The sequence below is a fragment of the Lonchura striata genome, chromosome 11 (genome assembly GCF_050655825.1).
Source record: "Lonchura striata isolate lonStrDom1 chromosome 11, ASM5065582v1, whole genome shotgun sequence".
Lineage (NCBI taxonomy): Eukaryota > Metazoa > Chordata > Aves > Passeriformes > Estrildidae > Lonchura > Lonchura striata.
Genome location: NC_140713.1, coordinates 9,305,775 through 9,327,905, shown reverse-complemented (window position 1 = coordinate 9,327,905; position 22,131 = coordinate 9,305,775). Strand labels below are relative to the sequence as shown.

General features: G+C 42.7%; 1 protein-coding gene across 1 annotated transcript in view; it reads right to left on the bottom strand.

The window, feature by feature from the left end:
- Positions 1–7,405: 7,405 nt before the first annotated feature.
- VAT1L (vesicle amine transport 1 like) overlaps positions 7,406–22,131 on the bottom strand; it is a 55,128-nt gene continuing 40,402 nt past the window's right edge. The window contains exons 8-9 of the mRNA XM_021540960.4: positions 12,060–12,143; positions 7,406–10,249 (exon numbers count right to left, since the gene is read on the bottom strand). Coding sequence (XP_021396635.1) covers positions 10,151–10,249; positions 12,060–12,143 — 183 coding nt within the window. The 3' untranslated portion in view covers positions 7,406–10,150. The remainder of the gene's footprint in view (positions 10,250–12,059; positions 12,144–22,131) is intronic.

Below are 22,131 nucleotides of genomic sequence, written 5' to 3'. Positions count from 1 at the left end.
TGTGTTTTGGGAGCAGCACTGTCCCCATGCACAGGCATAATCAGCTCCTTTGTCAGGCCCCAGGCTTGGAAAACTTGGGATGTAGCCCAAATAAACCACCATTCTTTCAAATGGAAACAGAGTTTTTAGCTGCCTAGTCAGAAAAGAGAAATAATACCTAAATGTAACTGCCTGGGAGATATCTGCTTGTCTCTGAAGGGAAACTCAAGCAGTGGAATTAGCCCTGGCTAGCTGGAGGCTGGGGAAGAGGGAGAACAAATCCTGCACCAAGCCCTGCCTTCCTGCTCTGTGCATGTCCCTGCCCACGTGCTGGGATGGAAGTGAAAACCACACATCAGCAGCTGGATGATGCTCACACAAGAATGCTGAGAGTGAAACACTGACCAGTACAGGAGTAATTTTCACTAATGGCCCAATATGTCCAGTCAGAAATAGCATTGTCTCTGGGAGGGAAGTCCACTGGGAAAAGTCCTGGGTGTAACTTCCCCTCCCATCCAGCTCTCCTACCCTCCAGGCTCTATTTGAGCACACACAGATATGCTGCTGCTGCTGCTGCTGGATGTCTTTTCAAAAGCTTCTCCTAACATTTTACTGAGCACTACACAGAAATCTGTGAGGACTTTTTAAAGTGTGAGTTGCCTTTTCCTGCAGAATTCCAGTGTGGGCAGAGAGAACCATGACAAGTCAGCACAGCATCCTCCTGCCCAGTGAGCTGCTGTCCTTAGGGACCTGGAACCCAGCAGGGGGGTGCTGAAGCCACAAGAGTGAGGCCACCAGTGCAGATGAGCAAACCAGATTTTTTTGTGTCTTCTGTGCTGCATTCTGTGTCTTGTTTGCTGATAGCACTCAAACTATCCAGCACAAAGCCAACTTGTTAATGTCTGTATAAAATGCAGTCACTGCACAGTCTAAGGTGCAGCCAGACCCTGGCTGAGGTACTGGCAGTATTTAATGAGTAGGATTTGTCCATTCCAGAGATTGCAGGATGTTCCAAATCCTGCCCTACATGTTTGGGAGAGCCCTGGAGTGTTTAAATGAAAAGCTGAAGGAACCAGCAAGAAGATGGCTGCAGTTACACCTGAGAGGATGCACATATCTGCATTTCAGGGAGATTTCATAAGCAGGGATTGTGGGTCTGGACATAGCATCCTTCAGAACTGAAGGAATTCATGCTGTAACATTACTTGAAAGTGCCTGTCGGTCATAAAATCAAGATACAAATCCCCACCTCTCCTTGCCTTCTTTTCTGCCTTAAAAATTAGATTTTTCTGGTAGAGTTGGGGGATACCAAAGACAGTACACTCTGTGTGTGCTTGGGCTATGTGTGACCCTCAGGTCAAACTCCTGGACCCCTGCCCATGTCCCAGGTGCTCCCAGGCGGGTGCAGCATCCCCTCCCAGGGCCACCAGCAGGTGCAGTCTGAGCTCTGGGTTTCTGCTGTGGAGGGACCAGCTGGGGATGTGCCAGAGGCAGGGCCACGCTCCCTGACAGGCTGTATAATCTTCTGGGGAGCTCGTCTGATGCCCTGAGAAGGCTGGCCTGGAACAGAGCCTGGACAGAGTTACAGAATAAAGCAGGGATTTGCTAAAAGGCCTCAATGGATCCACCTTGGTTAGCACAAGAGCCCAGCCAGGCCCACACCCAAGATGGACCCAGAACGGTCCCAGAATGGACGACCGCTCACAAGGTCTCTCACTTTGATCAGTTCTGGCCCATCTGCACCTTGGAGTGAATTGTCCAATTCCAGCTTTGGCTTATCAAGTCCCACCCTTCTTGTCTTTCTCTCTTCAGCCCACCATTGTTTGTGCTCTTGGGCCTGAGATTTGGATCATTTGTCCTTGGTCCCCAGCTAGAGAAGGAATTGTTTTGTCTGCCTGCTCTGTGAAGAGAGCTCTCCATCCCCTCATATGGAGCTCAGAACTACACACTAAAGCAGCACAGAATCTGAAAAATGTAAAAACTAAAACCTCACTTTCAAGAGGACCTGGAGTCACAACAGGATTTGTATGATATTGGTTTGTAATCAAGATTTGTTTGGAAAGATGGAAAGAGATTTGTGTGCTCTTCTGTATCCAGCTACAAACAACTTACATCCATTTAAAGCTGGAAACCTGACCTAGGCCTCAGCACATGTTGTCACATACTGTCCATATATGTCTGTGGCATGACCTCACACATCAGGAATAAAGGGAATTTGGAGACTGCATTCAGACTTGCAGGTTTTAGAAACTGAAATGTTCCTCAGTGGCAACAAGAACAGCAGGAATTAACAGGCTATTTATCCAAATATGTTCAAATAATACTTTCAAATGGAAAATATTGTAGCATTTGCTGAGCAATTTAGGCACTGTGTAAATATAAACTTCTCAGAAATGTTCCTTATTCAGTCATGCACATTCTTGCTGCAGTTTTTTCCCATTTCCAGCAGATGTCTTCAGTGCCCTAGGAATGATCAGGACAACTCTGATTTTATATTGCTTATCCAACAAGCTAAAAGAGAAAAGAGCAGCCTCTCCTCTGCCTGTTTCATCTCAGGGTAGATCCCTTTTGCTGTGCAGCCTCATACCAGAGTTACCCAGTAAATCAGGCTCAGGCTGAATTTACATTTTCTAGGGGCTTCTACTCTTGGAAGAGCAGCTGCAGACAGACACCCAACAGGTCAATCATTCTGTACAGCTGGGGTTTTGGTGTTGTAGAAATGTTCTAAGGAATTTGGGATATTTTGTCCTGCTTTTGTCAGTAGCGTTTCCTATAATAATACTATGGACTCTGCATGGAATAAATATAATATGTAACAAAGTGACAAGTTACATCCCCAGCTGGTCTGTTCCACAATAAAAACCTACAGCTGAGGTCCTTCTGATGGCAAGTATTTTCCATTTCAGATCATTTACTTGCCCCAGTGGCTCAAAAAAACCCCTGTATAAACCAATACTGCATCCTCAAGAAAGATAATTGGGTTCAGCAATGTGCATTTTAACATGGAAAGTTGAGCAAGGATTTAAAAAGGAATCCTGTGGGTTTTCCCCCCACCAAATAGGCAACAACAGGAACATAAACATTACTTGCTGCATTTTTAATGCTGTAGCTATGACTGGATTCATTTAGAGGGCTAATCAGCTTGATGCTGTCCCTGTCAAAGCCAGTGGGATGAGACCTGTGAGATTCCAGCTTGTGTTGAGCTTGCCATCCTAATGAAAATAAGGAAGGAAGCTTGCAACAATTACCCTTTTATTTTCCTGTTTTGCTGGTTGATTAGTGAACAGAACACTGTAATGACTTTATCCACAGCTGACATGTTGGACAAAACGCAGATCTAAGATCTCACATGAATCATATTATGTATGCTCTATGAAGTTAAACCACAACCTCAGGGAATGTGCTGGAAGAAACAGAGTATTGAAATGGAGACATTTGGTGTGTGGATGGTGAGAAGTGGCAGGAGTAAGTGTGGTGCAGGACAGCCAGTGGCATCCAGCAGGTTTGGGTGAGGGGATCCAGATCGATCATTCAAGTGGGACCTGAGAGAACAATTCCCTCTGTAAATCTGCTGCCCTGTGCCTGTGCTGAGCCTGGCACTGCCCTCTCTAGAGCCCCCCTGCACAAACACAGCCCTGCTCTGTGGGTTCAGCAGCCCTTGGCAACCAGACTTCAGCATGGCACTTGTTCTTACAGCCCTCTCTGCAATGCCATTTCCCAGCTGATCCTCAGATGGAGCAAACTCAGCTCTGCTCACCAGGGGAGGATCAGCCTCCTCTGAATCCAGGATCTTGCTGGGTTTGGGGGTCACCCTTTCCCTGGGATGCCCTCACCAGAGATGATTATTCAGATGAGCATGGAGAGAATGATCAAGAAAATAGCAGAAAATTATTTTAATAGCCACATTCAGTGTTGATTTGTGCTCTGAGTTATCTGATGGGAAAGCAAGGAAAATTTAGATTATTGTCTCTCAAACACCTATATCTTTATGGAGTTTTCTTGGCTGGGCCCTAGCAGAGTGCATTCAGAACATGATTCTGTGCATCTCCATTTCTTTGGAGCAGGTGTGATTTGAGACACAGCTGTGAGCCATGTAGGCAAAGCTTCCAGGTCAACTGCTGTTAATTAGGGTTCCTTTGGTAAATGGAGAATTAAATGCCAAAGAACCATAAGTCCTTTAAACCAAATGGCAGTATTATGGCATTAGACAAATAATTTATTTTTTCCTTTCTACAGCAGAAATGGTTCAGAAACTCAAAGGGATGTTTTTGTACAAGCAAAGGGATACATGGCGAGTTACAGGAGACTTTATTTTTTTTACAGTGGCAAAATATTTCTAATATGAAATGCAGACACTAGAAGGAAAAAAAACCAGCAGCTGAGAAACAGAAAAATAATCTGCCAAATCAAACTGACTTAGAAAAACACTTCATTTATCATCATCATCTCTCTTCTGCATTAGGAACAAAAGAAATGTTTTCTCCTAGAAGCCTCTGGAAAACATCACTGATCTAACAGGGCTCCAGGCCACAGAATGCCTGTCACAACAGAAGTCACAGCAGTCACTGCTGAGCAAACCTGGCACACCAGCCTTTACAAATGTTTGGTTATCAGCTTAGCACCTGGCTGGCCCAAGGAGAGAAATCCTTAGCACAGACAATGCATCCAGCATCTCTGCCATGTCACTGTGTTCTTCCAGGGCAGGAAGATGCTGCATCAAATCTTGCTCACACAGTGAGCCCCAGCTCTCATGGAAACATTTCCACAGATTCCCCAGCAGACAGGCACAACAGGATTTGTACTGCAGCCTGCAGCTTCTCAGGGAGATGATGTTTGGCAGGGACACAGCCAGTGTGGGGCAGAACATGGCCCATCTCCAGTCTGGCAGAGGCAAAGGCAGAGGTGCTTCCAGCAGGGAGCTGGAGGCTGATGGAGCAGGACTGGCAGGGCACCTGGGCTGGGCAGCAGGGGCACACTGCAGGAGCTGTGGGCATGGGAGGCCCAGGTCTTCACCCCTGTGGTTCTAAGAGCACACCTGCCTCAGAGAAATGCTCACCTTCTACTCCCCAGCCCTTCAGCACTCACAGTAAAACAGGTTTTCCTTCAATTCTTTCCCCACCTCTTTTGGGCTAATTGTAACCTCTCAGCCTGGTCACTGTGCAAGGACAGATCAAAGCCCTCCTAATATCTGAAGGAAAAGAAGCAAGTCCCCAGCCCTGCAGCCCTCCCTCAGTCACAGACCCCATCCCCTTTTCAGTATCTGGGAGCTGCTGGTCCTAAACTAACAAATGCCAGTGGCATCTCTTAGTTGAATCCCTGGGTGCCCTGTTTGACTGCTGGTATCTGTATCAAGCATTAATCATCATGAGGCTTCAGAAGCTGAAAGAGTATTCCTTTGATTGTTTAGATTGTGTTTCATTTGAAACAGTTTTAAAGCTTTTACCAACTATGCAGGCTGTTCTTTCCTAAATGAAAGCTGATCTTACATGATGGCAAATGTAGGAGTTTTTTAGAGACAGGACAATCACTATGAGGGCTGTCAATGCTTGTTCCTTCCCTTTTTTCCCTCATCCTGCCCAAAGTGCCTGCAGTTCCCTTAAGTGAGAAGAAGGGTTAATCCACATGTGTTATGTCTACCTGGAGTTTCTGTGTCACTCTCTGTGGGGCATGGAAGTGGATGTGACCCATACTCTTCAGAAGGTAAAAAAAAAAAAAAAATTCCTGAAGTGCAACCAGAGAACAACCATGACGATTGAGTATTGCAGGGACTGTGGAACCCCCTTCAGAAAAAGGCTGGGACATCTTTCAAGCACACACATCAATCAACAGAAAACATGCTTCATATCCTCCTCCCTTGTTACTCTTGGGCAGAGACACACAATTCACTTTTTCCCCCAGATTCATCCTCTCACTCCTCCTCACCTGCACAGATCCTGCAGTGCCTTGCAGAGTGCTGGTGGGGGCTGGCAGAGCCATGCCAGGCAGGCACAGGAGCAGAGCTCGGGCAGGGCCAGCTGGGCACCATCAGCCAGCGCTGAGCAGGCAGAGCAGCGCTGCCCTGAGCTGTGCTCCTGCAGGGGCACGCGGGACAGCAGCTGGCTCTCACAAATTCCCCAGGAGAAAGGTGCTTTGTTCCACAGGCTGCTAGAGTGTGTGCCCTGCTCTGGCTCTTTCTGCAGTGCAACAAAGCACTGGCTCACATCAAGGGACCCCAGTGCTGCCAGGGTGACAAACTCCTGCACAGCTCTCCTGGAGCTGGGGGCTGAGCTGGCAATTGTGGCCAAACTGGGAGAATGTTTCCTGACAAAACCCATCAGGAGGAACCACTGAGCTCCCAGAAAATGAGAGGGGAAGCACCAAATGGAGGATGAGGTCAAAACCAGGGGTACTGAGGTGGATTTTTGCATTTCATGCAGATGCTGCACACAGGCAACCTGCCACATTCTGCTGTGTGATAGAATATGTACAGGGCACTGCAGGGCACTACAGGGCACTTTCCCAGTGGGAAAGGTGGTGAAGGCAGAGCTTTGGGGGTAATCACAGAGAATTTGCAAAAGGCTATGGCTGTTTGCTTTCAGCCTCATCCTGACCTCATGATTATGGATGCACTGATCATTACTGGCTTATTAAAGCTTAAAAACAGAGGGCAGAAATTTACTTTTCATACTCAGCACTGTTCCTATGAGCTTTGAGATTATAGAGCAGATTTGGTAACTACTGAAGTGAGATTTTCCAGGGACATCACAGGCTTTGGAATGTGTCCTGCATGACTAAAATGAACCAAAGCAAATACTCCCCCTTTGTCTAGATATTAAACTGAAGTTCATTCACTTCTTTCCCTCATGGAGGGAGACCTTTAAAGCCATGTACTCAAGTACAGGCTAGAGATGACTGTAGGGGCTCAGTAAGCATCACCAATTCTTCCAAAGACACGGAGCCCTGGGTTGAAACCAAGGCCCAGGAGAGTGGGATTCAAAACTCATTCATGTCCTGCTTTCTATAAGCTCATCTGGTGATGACTGCTTTTGGATTCTATATTAAGATTATTCCGTTAGAGAGTTTTAATTTCTGAAGGGAGCTATCTCTCTGAGGATAACTTTTATGGCAGTCTGAGTCCTAGTTTCTCTTTGTATCAAAATAGACTTCCTTAAACACTTAGTAAAAGGTGTCCATATTATGTTTTGAATTTCTTAAGACTGCGACATTCAAAATTTTATATCTGCATTGTTAATGGTGTGTGAAGCAGCACAGAGCAGTTTTAATAACCTTGATTTACTCTGTAATAGTCAAAATAAATTATTTGTATATCCTACAGTGACCAAAATGGAAAATAAGACCCTCTCACATTTTTCTCTTAAGCAGTTCCAAGTCAGTTCCCTGAAAAGTGGCCATAATACTAGAATAAAACATAAGAGACCAAGGATAATGCTATGCTCAACATTTTATTTATATTTTTGTGTAAACATAATTTGCTTTGTAGGCACAATATAACAAAAGCTCTAAAGCAACAAATACAATTAAACAGTGTTTCAGTTCACTTCAATCAGGCTTAAGTTAAAGAAGCTTTCACAGTTCCTTTAAGGCAAATTGAGGAATACTTTGTTTCACTTGAAGAAACTATCCAATTGTCTCAGAGTTGTTTAAACAACACTGTCAGTAGTAATCACAAGCCTTCATTTCTGCTACAGTAAGACTTGGTCAGTGACAAGCCTTGGCTTCACCAGTTTGACCAGCACAGCCTCCACCCCTGCCAGCGTGACACTACTGCTTGTGGTCTCCTGAAAGGTACTTAGGGCTTGTGGGCCAAATTCTGCTAGCACACATCCTGCTTCCAGAATGGATGCCTGAAAAACTTCCACCAATATCAGCAGCAGCCTCCCTCCATGCTGTATTGACACCAGTAAAACACAGAGCAGAGTTTAGCTGGCTGATGGTCACTCGGCTGCGTTGCACTCAGGCAGTTCCAGTAGCATTCCTTTGTACTCACTGCAATTACCTGATTTTCTGCTGATCAGAAAATGGCCCTAAAATTGGTATGAATTAGAATGAAGAGTATTTTTTGCCTTGCGAACAAAACCAGAAAGAACTAGCCAAAATTATGTGATTGTTGTCCCTGTGGTGTCTGTGGCCATGACCAAGATCACCCATATTTGTCTTGCAGGGTAATTTAGAAGCAGAGCCCACCAGACTGTGGTTTAGAACAGAACAATGGGTTTGCTATTCTGCTTGCCCTACTAATTTAAGGCCTTGAGAATGCCACTTACTGCCAGCTCGAAGGTCACCAGCAATATTGCTCACTTTGGCGTCAAATCAAAATTTCTAGTTATGTTAAGGTCTGTTGCAGGACAACATCATTACACTAGCTGCAAAACAAAATTGGGCATGTTTCCTACTGCTGTCAGCTGATGAGTCATGAAAACCTAATGGCCCTTCTTAAATGTCCAACTGGTAAGCCCAACAAATGGAAAAGTCTCACTGAATACGTATTTTCTTCAGTGGATGAAGTCCCTATTTGGCCCTGAACTGGCACTGGAAGTATAGGAAAGTCCAGCTTGAAAATAAACTCAACTATAATGAAGTGAAGAGAAAAATTAAGTTCTGGTTGGATCAATAGTTCAAAAGCTTTTTAGCATTTTTCTCCACAGTTATTTCTTGCTGTTATTTTTGAATTTGTTCAACCCAAGGGGGACTCCTTCAGAATGAAGCATCTGCACAATTATCTGACAGCGACTTCATGAGTACAGTGTAAAAAGATGAACATTAATACTCAGGCAGCAAAACCAACCAAACAAAAAAAACCTAATGAGAATCTTCTAAAACCACACATAAAAGTCATCCAGACCCAGAAGTCCTCTCACACTGAGAAAAGCCTGAGAAACCCTCACTTTTCATTTTTCTGTATTGATTTTTAATTTCTATCGTATCATGCTACTTGTAGATTTGAGTGAACAACTAGTCATGTCTGGGTAAATACCTTCTTTTTAAAAAACTAATATTAATTTGAAGCTGTAGGCATTATGCAAGGTCTCTGCCAGTCCTTCAGCATTTCTACTGTACGTGATCACAGTAATTTTAAAATAACTGTTTTTACTAGACAGTTGAGGACCTGAGTAGCTGCTGTTTAGACAGGGGAAGGACATGGAAAAATATTTACTTTTTTCATGTTTAGATACAGTTTCCACTAGTGGGAGGTAGATAAGACTAGCTGGTCTTTGAATACTTGATCCTGTAAATAATTATAAATGTAACTGTACATAAGGAGCAGAGCTTTTGACAGAACAATTCTAGATAGAAGTTATCCCTGCACATGATTTGTGGTGGGATTAAGGCCTAAACCTCATTTTTTACAGGGTTAACTTCTGCAGGAGTTCAGCTCCAGCCTGACAGTTAACCACACATTAGCAATTTCAGAGCAGTAAACTCTGTCACCAAATTTCTTTCCACATCCTGACAAGTGATCCTTACCAATGCAATTTAAAAACAAAATTTAAAATTGGTTTGAATTTGACGTATGAGTCAATATGTCCTTAACAGAAGGTGTTGATCAAAGCCTCTCAATTAATGGTTTCTTGCACAATTTCAGATTCTATTGACTCTGGATGAGGTACTTATGAAAATGAAGAGAGGATTACTTGTGAAGTGATGAAGTATGACTGAGGAAAATAAAAAGTAAACTTTGTTGCAACTTTTATTTGTGGTTCATTAAAGGAAAACTATTTTAACTCTGAAAATCCAGTAATAGAAAATTATCCGTCCAGTTACTAGAATCTTTCAGACAGCGAGTAGGGATTTTTTTTTTTTTTACTGTTTCCAACTTACAAAAAAAGCCCAAACCTCCCAAATAACTTTATGCAAGATGTTGGAATTTGCACGAGAAAGATGCCCATCTAAAATTACACGGTAAGTTAATAAGGCTTTCAAACAAGAACAGAAAAATCCATGGGACTCCTACAGGGAAACTGGGTATTACACAGAAATGTCATAATACTGCACTGGATGAGAATGGCACTTGAGTTCAAAACAACAATGATCAACAGCTCATAGCTCAGCTGACTGCAAACAAATACAACACACACTGTACTACAGCATTTGTTCACTGATGCACAGAAGAGATTTCCCAGTCTTGTTCCCTTCTCCACCTCGGCTCCTCCTGCCTCCCCGCCTCTGGCTGCTACTGGATGAAGGGCATGCGCTCCTTGTTCTCGTTGTCGCCTTCGTGGTCCTCCTCCTCCTCCCCAGCCTCGCTCGTCTCCGTGCTGTCGTTGGCCATCTGCACCATGAAAGATCAAGGACATCAGAGCTCCTTCCCCAGCCTTTGATTCCTCCTCATTTCAGTTTGGTTCACTGGATAAAGCCACTTTGGAAACTCAAGGAGACAGGGCTGCCACACGAAAATAAACATTCTGGCTGGCTCTGCACCACTTCCAGCTAAGCCTGCAAGCTGCTCCCCCACTGCTCACAGCTCTAATTCCTAGCAGAAGGCTGTTTGTAGGACAGCTGCACACGAGGACTCTGCTCTGTGCACCCGGAGTAAACTGATAGTAAGGAAACACAGCTGTGTAGGAAGTTTACAGAACGTGGGTTACAACTCCTGTACCTGCTCTAATGGATGGTCCCATCTGAGGCACAGTGTGAAAACTTAGGGAGCAATTTCCTTTCTTTTATATATTAAAAACCCAATGAAACTTTACAGAGCAGTGTAAATATGTAAATGCTGGCAGGATAGACCCACAACAGAGTGCAGATCCCAGATCACACAAATTTTCATATTTTACTGAAGATGCCTGCACAGGCACTAGGCAATTGCAGGAATCTGTAGCTCAGAACAGTATTTAGGGAGTACACTGTGGTTTTTTCATGTGGAAGTATTTATTACAAGCTGTGTAAAGGTGCAGGGCACTCCAGCACTTCACCCTGTCAATGTCACAGGTCTGTGGAGGCACAAGAGTCTGGCTCACTGGATGGGGGTAGTGTTTAACAGCACACATTAGTGTGACTGGATTCTCTTACACACCCACATTAACTCTCTTAGGACACAAGATTCTTGTAAGAGCTTATAACTGCTTCAAAACCAAATAAGCAAGGGATCCATTTACTTTTTAAAGAGAAATGCAATGATGTTCCTTCCCTGATTGATTATTAGCCTCTGGTGGAAATAAAAATCTCAAACACAACCTGATTTTAATGCAGAAAAAACATTGCTCTGAAGTTACCCATATTTTTGAGTTAATACCCTTTCATGCAAGTGCATTGTTCCACATGTGAGGTCCTCAAAGCCTTCCTTTTCCTTGCAGAGTTTGTATGAGACTGGGGGGCACTTCTAGAGTGAGTAAGACCTTAACTCTTAAGTCCAGGTTCTTTTCTTTTCTTTTCTTTTGAAACAGGAGGTTTCTCAGGTCTGAAAGCAAACTTCATACATCAGTATTGATTTAAAGTCAGGTTTGCATTACTTTCTTTACTGCTCTTTCCTACACCATCAGCAAATGCTCAGGAGCAGCCCAGCTTTCCTTTACCACTGCTCTCTGAAAGGTTTCTGTACCATCCCAAGTGCCCCAAATCTAGTGGACCAGAGCTCCATAAATATCTTCCTTCAGGATATTTCTGGAAATATTTACGTGTTGTACTGCATATATTACACAAACCAGTAAACTAAATTCCTACCAAAAGTATACTTTAGCTTTAGTGTGGGAATCAGAAAGCACTTTTATGTTTGCACACTGCAGCAATATTGACTAGGTGCTTTCCTGTTCAATCCACCTGTTAATAGAGGAATTTTTTAGTTTGAGAAAAGTCTGTTTTCATCACAAGGGCAGAAAGACACGTGGCAGTTTTACCCCAGTCCAACACTTGCTGGCACATTTTTGGAGAAGCAGACAGTGATTCAGTAGAGAGAAGTAACTGCTGGCACTTCAGGAAGTACATTTCACTTGGGTTAAATACAGAAATTATGGTTACTGGTTGTATTTGGGTGCCACAGATTTAGAAGAAATCAGTGTCAAAAAATCATTGCAAGGGAGGGACATGTGTCCAAAAGTGTGCACCATGCCTGGCTGTACATCATGCCTGTGCTTTGCACTCACCAGAGGAGTGGGTGCTTTCTCCACATCCAGAATGAGTTTTCCTATATTTCCTCGGTCATGGATTCTCTGCATGGCCTCCTTTACCTGAAAAGAAAGATCACTGTCGATAATTTTCAGCCACACCCTTCAGTCCTTCCCTTCTAAAGCCAGCAAAACGTTTAAGGCATGCTCTGTGCAAGGTCACTCAAAGAGCTGCTTGAGCAAAGACTGAGAATTAAACATTTTTCAGTGAATTTGTAAGGCCTGGCTCTGGCATTGTGCTTGCCAAATGGGATGTGAGTCCTGAGGACAGTCTCTGAATAGCAAAACACATCCATAAGTTTAATGCAGAACCAAAGTGATGGATAGCTGAGGTGCAGGGAGAAATACAGGCTCAGGGAGGCAATTCTAAAAGGCTGTTCACTGCATTCCATCTTTGCAGACTATTTATCAAGACATCCTATTTTTGCTGAAAGTATGAAACATTTTTCTAATTGACCTAAGATATTTTTCAATTTCTTATGGGTTACCACAGAGGAAATGCCATGCCCAGGCTATGGCCAGGATTAATGCAATACCGTGGGTCTTGATGCCTAGGGAAACGTTTATTTCCTTATTTTTGTCACTTTTTTCTTTATTTTTAAAATAAAAAATGTTAAATAACTGGTGTCCTACAATATCAGCAAAACCATCTGTTTAACAGCTGGCTGCAATTAGTGCATATGAGAAAGGCACAAGAACCTCTTCTTACAAGTGCACTGGAGAGAAGCTTATTTTGATGTGTGAAGTTTCACAACTCAGGAGAGCTCACTGTTGATAAACTGAATTTCTATGTGAGTGTATTGCACTGAATGTTTAATGTGCAGCATACAGACCACTGTTGGGTCACTGGCCCAGGTGCCCAGAGCAGCTGTGGCTGCCCCTGGATCCCTGGCAGTGCCCAAGGCCAGGTTGGACACTGGGGCTGGAGCAGCCTGGGACAGGGGAAGGGGTCCCTGCCATGGCAGGGCGTTGGAATGATATGAGCTTTAAGGTCTCTTCCAATCTATGGTTCTATAAATCACTAAAAAATTGGAAGATGTCAAAAGTTTCCTCACTTTCACCATGGGAAATTTCAGGAACTGAATATGTGCCCATAAAGGCTGCTCCAGATCCTCATCATGCTCCTCTTTCCCAGCATAACAGGGTCGGTTGAGACAAAAATGAGTTTTATGTTAATAGGATTTAGCACCTGTGACATAGTTCTATTGAATATTTTAAGAATAATGGCAAATGTGTTTGAAAGAAAACGCTGAGCTGGGACCTGATGGATCTCACAGTACTTTTAAAAGCCTGAACTGGGGTCCAGGCCCCCAAAATATTCCCTGAATGTCTAATACAGAAGGAGCTATGTGACTTTTAAAGAGTATACTGCATTCAACTTCCAATTAAATTGAATGGATGCTGGTCACAGCACAAAATGTCTTTCCCATCTGTCAGCCTTAGGAAGCTGAACTGCAGTGAACTCAGAATTACTCCTTGAATCTCACAGAGGTGTTCCCTCAGTTATTAAATACCAGACTTAAGAAAAATTATATTAGAACAAAAGAAAAATTGCACTGCAAACACAATGGCTTTCTAATTTAGGGCATTATTGTAAATTCACCCCAGAAAACACAATCTTATGAATCCCACTTGATAGCAGGCTGACCTCAAGTGTAGTCCACAAAATCACAATACCTTTTATGAAGCTACCTTAGAGCATAAACAACACTCAAGTATCCTGTCAGACTAGCTCTGCCCTGTGGATAATATTCCTTTATCCAACCATGATGCTGGAGAAGCAGCAGCTGTATAATTTTTATGTCTGTTATTACCCAAATAATGCTTTTAGGAGGTTACAGCATAGCATAAATAACAGAATTGGAGAAATCAGCAAACACACTTGCCCATCCACTGAAATTTATAACCAGAACATCATGTGGAAAGCAGGGCATGCAACATTTATTTTAATTTGTACCATAACGTATTTAGCAAGGCAAATTTGAGAAAATGTGCCTTCCCTGCTTTTTTCACATACACAATATCAAATTTAGCCCCTGGAGAAAGGTTCAGTTGTTTCCAAGACACTTGTAAGTAACTTGCAAATGCAAACAGCAGGCAGAGGGAACAATAAAGCTTGTAACAGTAATAGTGGCTATGGAATCCAGATGGAGCTATTAAAATATATAAAAACTTTGAAAATAATTTGAAAAGCTGATACAACATCTGTGCCTTTTAGTGTTATTTGCAACTTACCTACCCAGCCAGTCCAATTCTGTCCTAGTGCAATGACATTCAGCACACGATGTCTGAGTCAAGAGACCATGAGCTATTTTAGAATTTACTAATTTTATGTTTATGGCTGCTAACAGTCCACTTGTTCAGCCAAGACTGCAACTACTTGTTTCCCAAGTTGCCTATTAAAACCATTCCCTCTTCTCCTACAGGGGACAGAGAGGATTAAAAACCTTCTTTGCTGTGCAAGTATGGTTACATTGTTCTGCACAGACTATATGGAAACTTTTAGTTTTTACTGTGCCTTTCACAGAGGGAGGAGGTTCTGTAAGTTTGTGCCTCAGTGTTTGCATATTCCTAATGAAGGAAGTGCATCCCTCTGTACTTGGTTAAAACCAGACCCAGGCTTCATTGGTTGTACAGGGAGGTAGGTAGAAAATCTGGAATTTACTGGAGGTTCCCTGAAGTGGTTGAAGTTTGATTCCCTTCTAGCAGAAAGAATCAAAAGGGTTTCCATCTTCTCACAGCACTCTGCAAGAAGAATCCCTAAATACCTTTTCACCAATTATTCCATATTGGTTGCTATTTGCATTTGTCAGCTTAAAGCCAAGTAAATGGATTTTACTTTTGTTTATGTGGATGAGTTCATTGAAATTATTCTTCTGCAGTATCATCATCAGAGGGCTCTTGGATTGGAAACAGTGCAAAGAGGTTTTTACTGATACGAAGAGTAATAAAGGACAAAATTCCATTTTTCTGTGTTTGTTTTCAGTATGGCTCAGCCCTGAGAGGGTCAGTGTCTGAACTAGTGCCAAACTACAGATTTTAGCCTTGGGAGCCCCTAGATTGACACAATTTCTTTCAAAGCTCTGCAATGGAATCAGAACTATTACACATTAGTGGACCACTGGTCCTGGCAGCAATGATGCACTGAACTGATACAGTATCTCTCAAGAAAACCCATATTTCAATTTCACTTTAGTTAATTATTTGCAAAGTTTTTATTTCATTAAAAGCAAAAGTGAATCCTCTACAGTAACAGTCATAAACTATTTTCCACTACTGACCACAGCACCTGTGTATGCACTGGGAGCACGGTATGATTTTATTGCAGTTATTCTGTCTTTAGTGAAATTATAGCAATTTTCCTTTAAAGTAAAATAAAAGCTTGCATAGAAAAAAGAGAATAATAATGTCAATTTCTTCCTTCTACATAGTAAAGTACTAATAATAGCAGATAGTGAAGCACTACTACAGCAAGTAAGAAATCAGCTTTCAGGAATCACAATATACCCACAAATGTCTTAGAGAAATTTAATTAAATCTCTGTCAGTGCTTCTGACTAATTTGCAATGCATTTCTTTTAGAGAAATACAGGTTTAAAAAGCTCCAAATTAAGCATATTATTACAACCTGTAACCACTCAGACCAGACAAAAAAGATTTTTGTATTGAAATTAAAAATAGCAGGCGCTACACCATTTTTACTCAAACGGTATCTGCAATACTAAAACAATGAAAACCAAGGTGTATTCCAAACAGAACAACTAATATCACATGCTGGCATTGTATTTGGATATTTGCAGCCAGCTTCTGATTACTTTGCTTTTCCACAGCTCTTGTTGTTATGGTGTAAAACCAGTCAATTTAAAATCAACTAAAAGACTCTTTTTTTCTCTGAAATACATGTTATACACCTGCCTTAATTCTCCTTTCATCCCTGTGTTCTCCTTGGGTTTTTCTTGTTTGTTTTTACCTTTCCCCAGGTGAAATCAGTAACTGGGACAGATTTCTTGTCTGGCTTTTCATCTTAAGTCTTTCATTTCAGGACCAGGACTTTTGCTGTCCTGATTCCTTTTCCTTTGGAAAGTTCCTGAATAGAGACACTTTCCTGGGTGCAAGTCTGATCCTCTCTAAATAACACATGCCTGAAACAAACAATTATGCTCCAACTTTGTATTGCTATAGTCAAGCCACTTACCCATTTTACTACCAAACTAATTCATTGGCTGCTTGCATTCAAAATGAAGAGCCAACAGTAATCTCTACTGACATATTCATAAATTAGTTGGCTCTGGAACTTTATTTTACTGCTAGAACATAGCAAGAGCAGTCTGCTGCTTTATAAATACAAGGAAATTTAAATGGAAAATGTATTACTAATTATCTGCTGCACCATTTCGCAGTGTGAAAGAGAAATGCTGCCTACCTAAGAAATGGATGCTATTTTCAAGCCTTTGGATATTATTTTAAACATAATGATCCATTTCTGTATTTGGCTCTTACAAGGAACCAGTCTCAGGAGTAAAATAAAAGAGCCTGGGAAGCTGAATCATGAAACCACTCACTTTGCCAGCATAACACACTGAGGGCTCCAGGCCCACGTCAGAAATGTGGGGTTTAGGAGGGAGAAACAACGAAGGCAACACACCATGGAAAAGCTTCCTAGTGGAAATGTTACAACACAATGTTTTCATCATCCTACATGAAGCTGTTTGGCTCAGTAATGTGATTAATTTTATTGATTTATTTTTTAGTGACGTTCTACACTTACCTGAGGAAAAAAAAAAAGCCACTGAAAGACACTGATGCAGGAGAAGAGGGGATATCCTTCAGCTGCATGAGGTTGGATGCAGCCTGTTGCACAAACTCCCATCTACAGATTACAGTTCCATTTTTGCAGACAACTTCTTTACCTGTTCACTGTCAGCTAAGGCAGGTTTATTGGATGGTGGCAGAGGATTTTGTCCTTTCTTTTCCTGGGGCCCTCTGATGACAGTGTTTTTCCCTGAGGTATTTGAAAGGATTTCTACTTATTAAAGGAATCCTTCACTCCCCTTTTTGATAAATCAGGCCATGGCATGAAAGGCTAAAGAATCTTATGCCAAGATTACAAATTTAAACCAAACCAGGAGTGCTATTAATTCAATTATCTCAGTGTAATCTGTAAAATTCCCCAGTCATTCTAACACTGTACCATCTCAAGCTGTCAAAAAGGTTATCAGCACCCAAAGGAAACATTCCTCAGTACCAGATGGGCACAGTGAAGCCTAGCATCATTTTAGGTAATGATCTACAATTGCAATTTTCCCTCTCATTAGTTCCAGACCTTTAGGTTCAAGATTACTGTTTATTTTTATACATCATCTCAAAGAATCACCTTTCATCCTCTTCTTACACACTGAAAATGTCCAAGCCTTCCAGCATGTCATGACTGTTCCCCTCTAGCCATGAAATAATCCCCTCATAAATTTTAAGCTGTGTGCACACATCAGCCCAAAGTCCTGCTTTTCCAGCTACACCCCCTCTCTTTAATCCTTCAGCTGTTTCTTCAGACCAAAAGCCAAAACAAAAGGAACAACATTTACTCCCTGCATCTGGCCACCAATCCAAGTCCCTTCTGCCCACACCCCCTCCTCTGAGCACTTCTGCCCAGTATTTTTTTTAAACATCCATTTTTGGTGGGTTTTTTCATGTAAGAGAGTGTCCAACACAGACATCTCCCAAGCTGGTGCTCCAGTGATTCTTTTACAGCAGTTCCCCAAATGTCAGTGTCACTGCATGCCTCAAACCCAGTGACACCGTTCTCCTGGCTCACCCATTCACATCCTGGCTCTTGGGCAGTTCCTGAAGCCTGGACTGTGTCTCCTTGAGGGATGTAAGTCATGTCTACAGAGCCCTGCTGATCCTACTGCAGCCTGCTCATCACAGCTGTAGCACCCAGAAATAGCAACAGCACCTTCTGACCATCTGTCGTCATCCAGCCCATTCATAATTAAATAAAAGAGGTGGAACAAAGCATTTCACCTCAGCAAAATGACTTTATCTTGAGGCTGGCTGACTTCTGCTCTCCAAAGAATATGGGGAGGAAGGAGGGAGCACCCTTTAACCTGCTTAACCATCAGAAACAGAAATGTATCTCTTATCAAAACGTTTGTTTGGTCTTTGGTTTGGTATTGTGCAAAACAGATCCAAAATCCACTTCACAGTCCCATTGTGAGGTTCATCAGAGGTCAGAATGGAAAGCATAGCATAACAGCTACTTTTGGAGGAGAATTTGGAATATCCTGTCTATACAGACAGATTTCAGCCCCTGCTCCACTGCTGTAATTTCCCTGACATCACTAGGTCACACATGAATGAGGGAGAGCAGGTACTGGGAGGAGAAAAAAGCCTCAGTTGATAAAGGAGTATCAGGAATGTTCCATAGCTTCAATCACTCAAACAAATGTTCTATAAATGAATATTATCATTCAAGCATGGGTTTTACACAGATCAGCACTCTCTGACCACTCCTCCCAATCCGAGCATGTCCTTTCCATCAGGAGAACTCGGCGTTTGCCTCACACCAGCCCAGAGCTCCCTCCTGCTACCCTGCCCTGCTCCTCTCTGCACAGCTGAAACACAAAGGAAAGATTTCCCTGGTGTTTGAGTGCAGGCTCTGTCTGCCAGGGCAGAGCTGTCTGCACGAGCATTGCTCACCAACAATTAATTCCTCTCTGAGACGCCTGCAACTGCATCATGCCTGCAAAATCACACGGGCAGGTCTCCATGGTGACGGTGCCATGCGCTGTGCAAACATCAGCTGGCTAGTCAAGGTTACTTTGGCAACCCAAGTGTCACAGGTAATGATCCAAATCTCCTTCACATTTATGAAAAAGTAATCTGAATTAAAAACATGCCCATTGTTCATTCCAGGGCTGACTCTGTTCTGTTGCTGCTCAAATCTGGCACTATTTCAATGAGCCCAGAGCTACCTCCATTAGAATTACAAACAATAATATCAAGAATAATTATTTAAGCATTATTTCTAGACAGTAATGAAGAAAAAAAGATGCATACTGCAGTTGATTCTAGCTGAGATCCCACATAAGCCAAGCTTTAATACTATAGCTTTCATTAGTGCTATAGAGCAAAATAATTTTTATCAGGCTCACTGCTGTGCTCTATTACAAAGCTATGCTGTCTTTAATATGGATTGTCAGCTGCATTCTAATTTCAGATGCACTTCTCAGACCAAGAGAAGAGTTTTGTTTCATGTTTTTGGAATATATGGCTTTTAAAACTAACACCGCAGTCACTGCAAAGAAAAACCACATCATCTGTCGCCTGGATTTTGTCAGTCTGGTCTGTGGACGGGAAGGAACTCGAGGAACCAAGGACAGCAGCTCCTGAACCTGCTGGCAGCTCTGAAGGAATCTCTGATTTCTGCTCCCTGCAGAGCCTGCCAGGGCAGGGGAAGCCCTGGGCAGAGGCTGATGTCCCTTTGCAGCCCCCAGCCCTGCTGGGGTGGCTTGGGCTCAGAGAGGGGACAGCCACGGCTCCCAGGGCAGCCAGGACACGCGTGGCCAGAGCCACTGGCTCCTCTGCTCACAGCTGCCTCTGTCAAAGTTTAGTCCTGCTGTATCGCTGGCATATTTTCTCTTTGATAATCTTGAAATGTCTCTCTCATGTTTATACAATAGGATGCCGTAAGGTAATATTTCAGTGGGAAACATGCTGGGTTTTTTCCAAAGCTTTTTTGTTTTTATTTTTTTTAAGTGAGTTTGCAATACTTCTCTTTCTCAGGCTGTTTTCTGTACAAGCTTTTGTAGAAAAACTATTTTCCTGTGTCATTAGTGAGAGTTATCCTACTAGACACAGTTATTTGGACAAAGCCATCCTTTGCTGTAAGGGATTATTTCCCTTGGGAGCAATGGAATAACCTGTATTCAGCACAGCACACTTCCCTGGGAATGATCTGCATTCGTGGTAGGAATATTTCCCTTGCACTGCGTGGCAGAATAGCCAGCAGAAAAGTGCTTCTAGTGTTAAATTGCCTTATCTTCTGTGACAAAATCCTTCAATTACCTGTTTGTGTGGGAGCTGGGTATATGGGAGGCTGGCAAACCCACATGTGCAGCCAGCCTGGATTCTCCTTCTCACCTACACCATTAATTCTGGAGAGACCTCCCAGACTCTGTTCTCCTGGAGGCTGAGGGTATGCAGCAGCTTGCGTGGCAGATGGAAAAGCAGCATAATATTTACAGGATTTTGAATAGGCTCTATTCCTGCCTGTGGTGAATTCAGCCAGCTCTTAAGATGCAGAAATTGAGCACTGAGCATATGTAAGAAGACACATCAAACTCAGGGTATTGGGGCCCAATTTTCATGAACGCCTACATGGGCATGGAGAAAACATGGATACAATGAAAATGTAAAAATTTAGTATCACTAGCAATGATTTTGAGCTAGTTAAAGTAGTATTCCTACAGGAAAAACTTGGATCATGAAGTCTGTTTCCATGTCACGTCACATCATGTCGTGTCCTGTCCTGCTTGAAGCCATCTGAAAGCAGAAATGATTTTATCCAACACCACTGCTTATGCTCTGTCACACTGAACTTTTGCAGAAATGGTTTTGCCAGCACACGTGCAAACAGAAAATACTTTCTGTATCTCTTTCATCCCTCACTGCTATTTGCAGTTGCAAACAGCAGCAATGGCCTCTGTTCCCTTCTGCTGCCTGTCAGCGAGGAGAGACCTTTTCTCTGGAGTACCTTTTAGCCTCTCTGTATGTTGCCATGGCAGCAAGACTAAAACCAGGCCCAAGATGAGAAAAATGTCAAAGGAATAAAAACTGATGCTACAGGCAAACTGAGAGTCCTCCCTTGGCTGCTGGAGACACCTATTAAGTGATACATCTTCTGGATGGAGAGTTACAGCTGCAGAACTGTGCTGTTTTCACTCCTTCCTTATTCCTACAAGCTCCTGCTGACGTCAATGAGTATTTGTTTTGCCTTGTAAAATTCAAAGAAAAAGGGATTCAAAGCCTTGTAATTACAGAATAACTGAGCCAAATCTTGCCAGCCTTTACTTACTGAGTCAACAGGGATAAAGCAGAAAAAAAGGGCAGAATCAACAGCAAATTAAATATTTAGAAGTACTAAAGAGCAGTGCCTAGATTATCAGTTTGGTGGGAGCTTTTCTGCATGATAAAGGAGAAGAGCCTGAAATTTGATCCACCAACACGGGGAATTCCAGGAGGTTAGGACAGCTCAGGGGCATTCAGCACTGACAGCTAAAGACAAACTTTTGGTTGCAGCAAAGTGCTATAGAATTTCTGTGTGACTGTGCATTATCTCAGAACCTGCACAGAGCCAGAATGGACACTCAGTTTGATTTACACTGGCACTTTCCTCAGCAACACTTAATATTAAGATAATCTCGAACCAAGTAGTATTTTTCCTGCATCACTATAGAAAATTGTTAACCTTATTCCTTTCAGAATACAAAGTTGTTTCTGTGGGGTAGAAATTTGGTGATGAAATCCTTGGAACACATTTGAGCTTGAGAGAAGACACATCATGAGTCAGGATGAAGCTTTAGGGTCCTCCACTCGTATTTCTTTTAGAGCAGCAACAAAGCCAGAACTACTACTTTATTCCTGTGAGCCACTGGCTCCCAGGGACTGGCAGAACTTTTGGAACTGATGATAGAAATTACAAAAGCATGGTCCCAATGCTAGGAGAATGGTTTTGAGCATATCAGAGCCACAAGTAGAGGAGTTCAGAACTGGTCCCCTTCATGGTACCTTTCTGGCATGAATGCATCTTGTAGTAAATTGCAGCCAGGTGTGCACACAGGGACACCCCAGACACCCCTGAAGCTTGGGGTACTCAGAGTTGCTGGTCTGCAGCAACAGCTTTATGGAGAGGAAAATTCCTTTAACTGCAAATGAATTTTGGCAGCCACAGAGAAAAAAGACCCTCTGTACTCTGTTACTGAATTGAATTAATACATGATGCTCAGTTTGCTGCATTCCTGTATTCCATTACAATCTGCTATAACAAATTATGG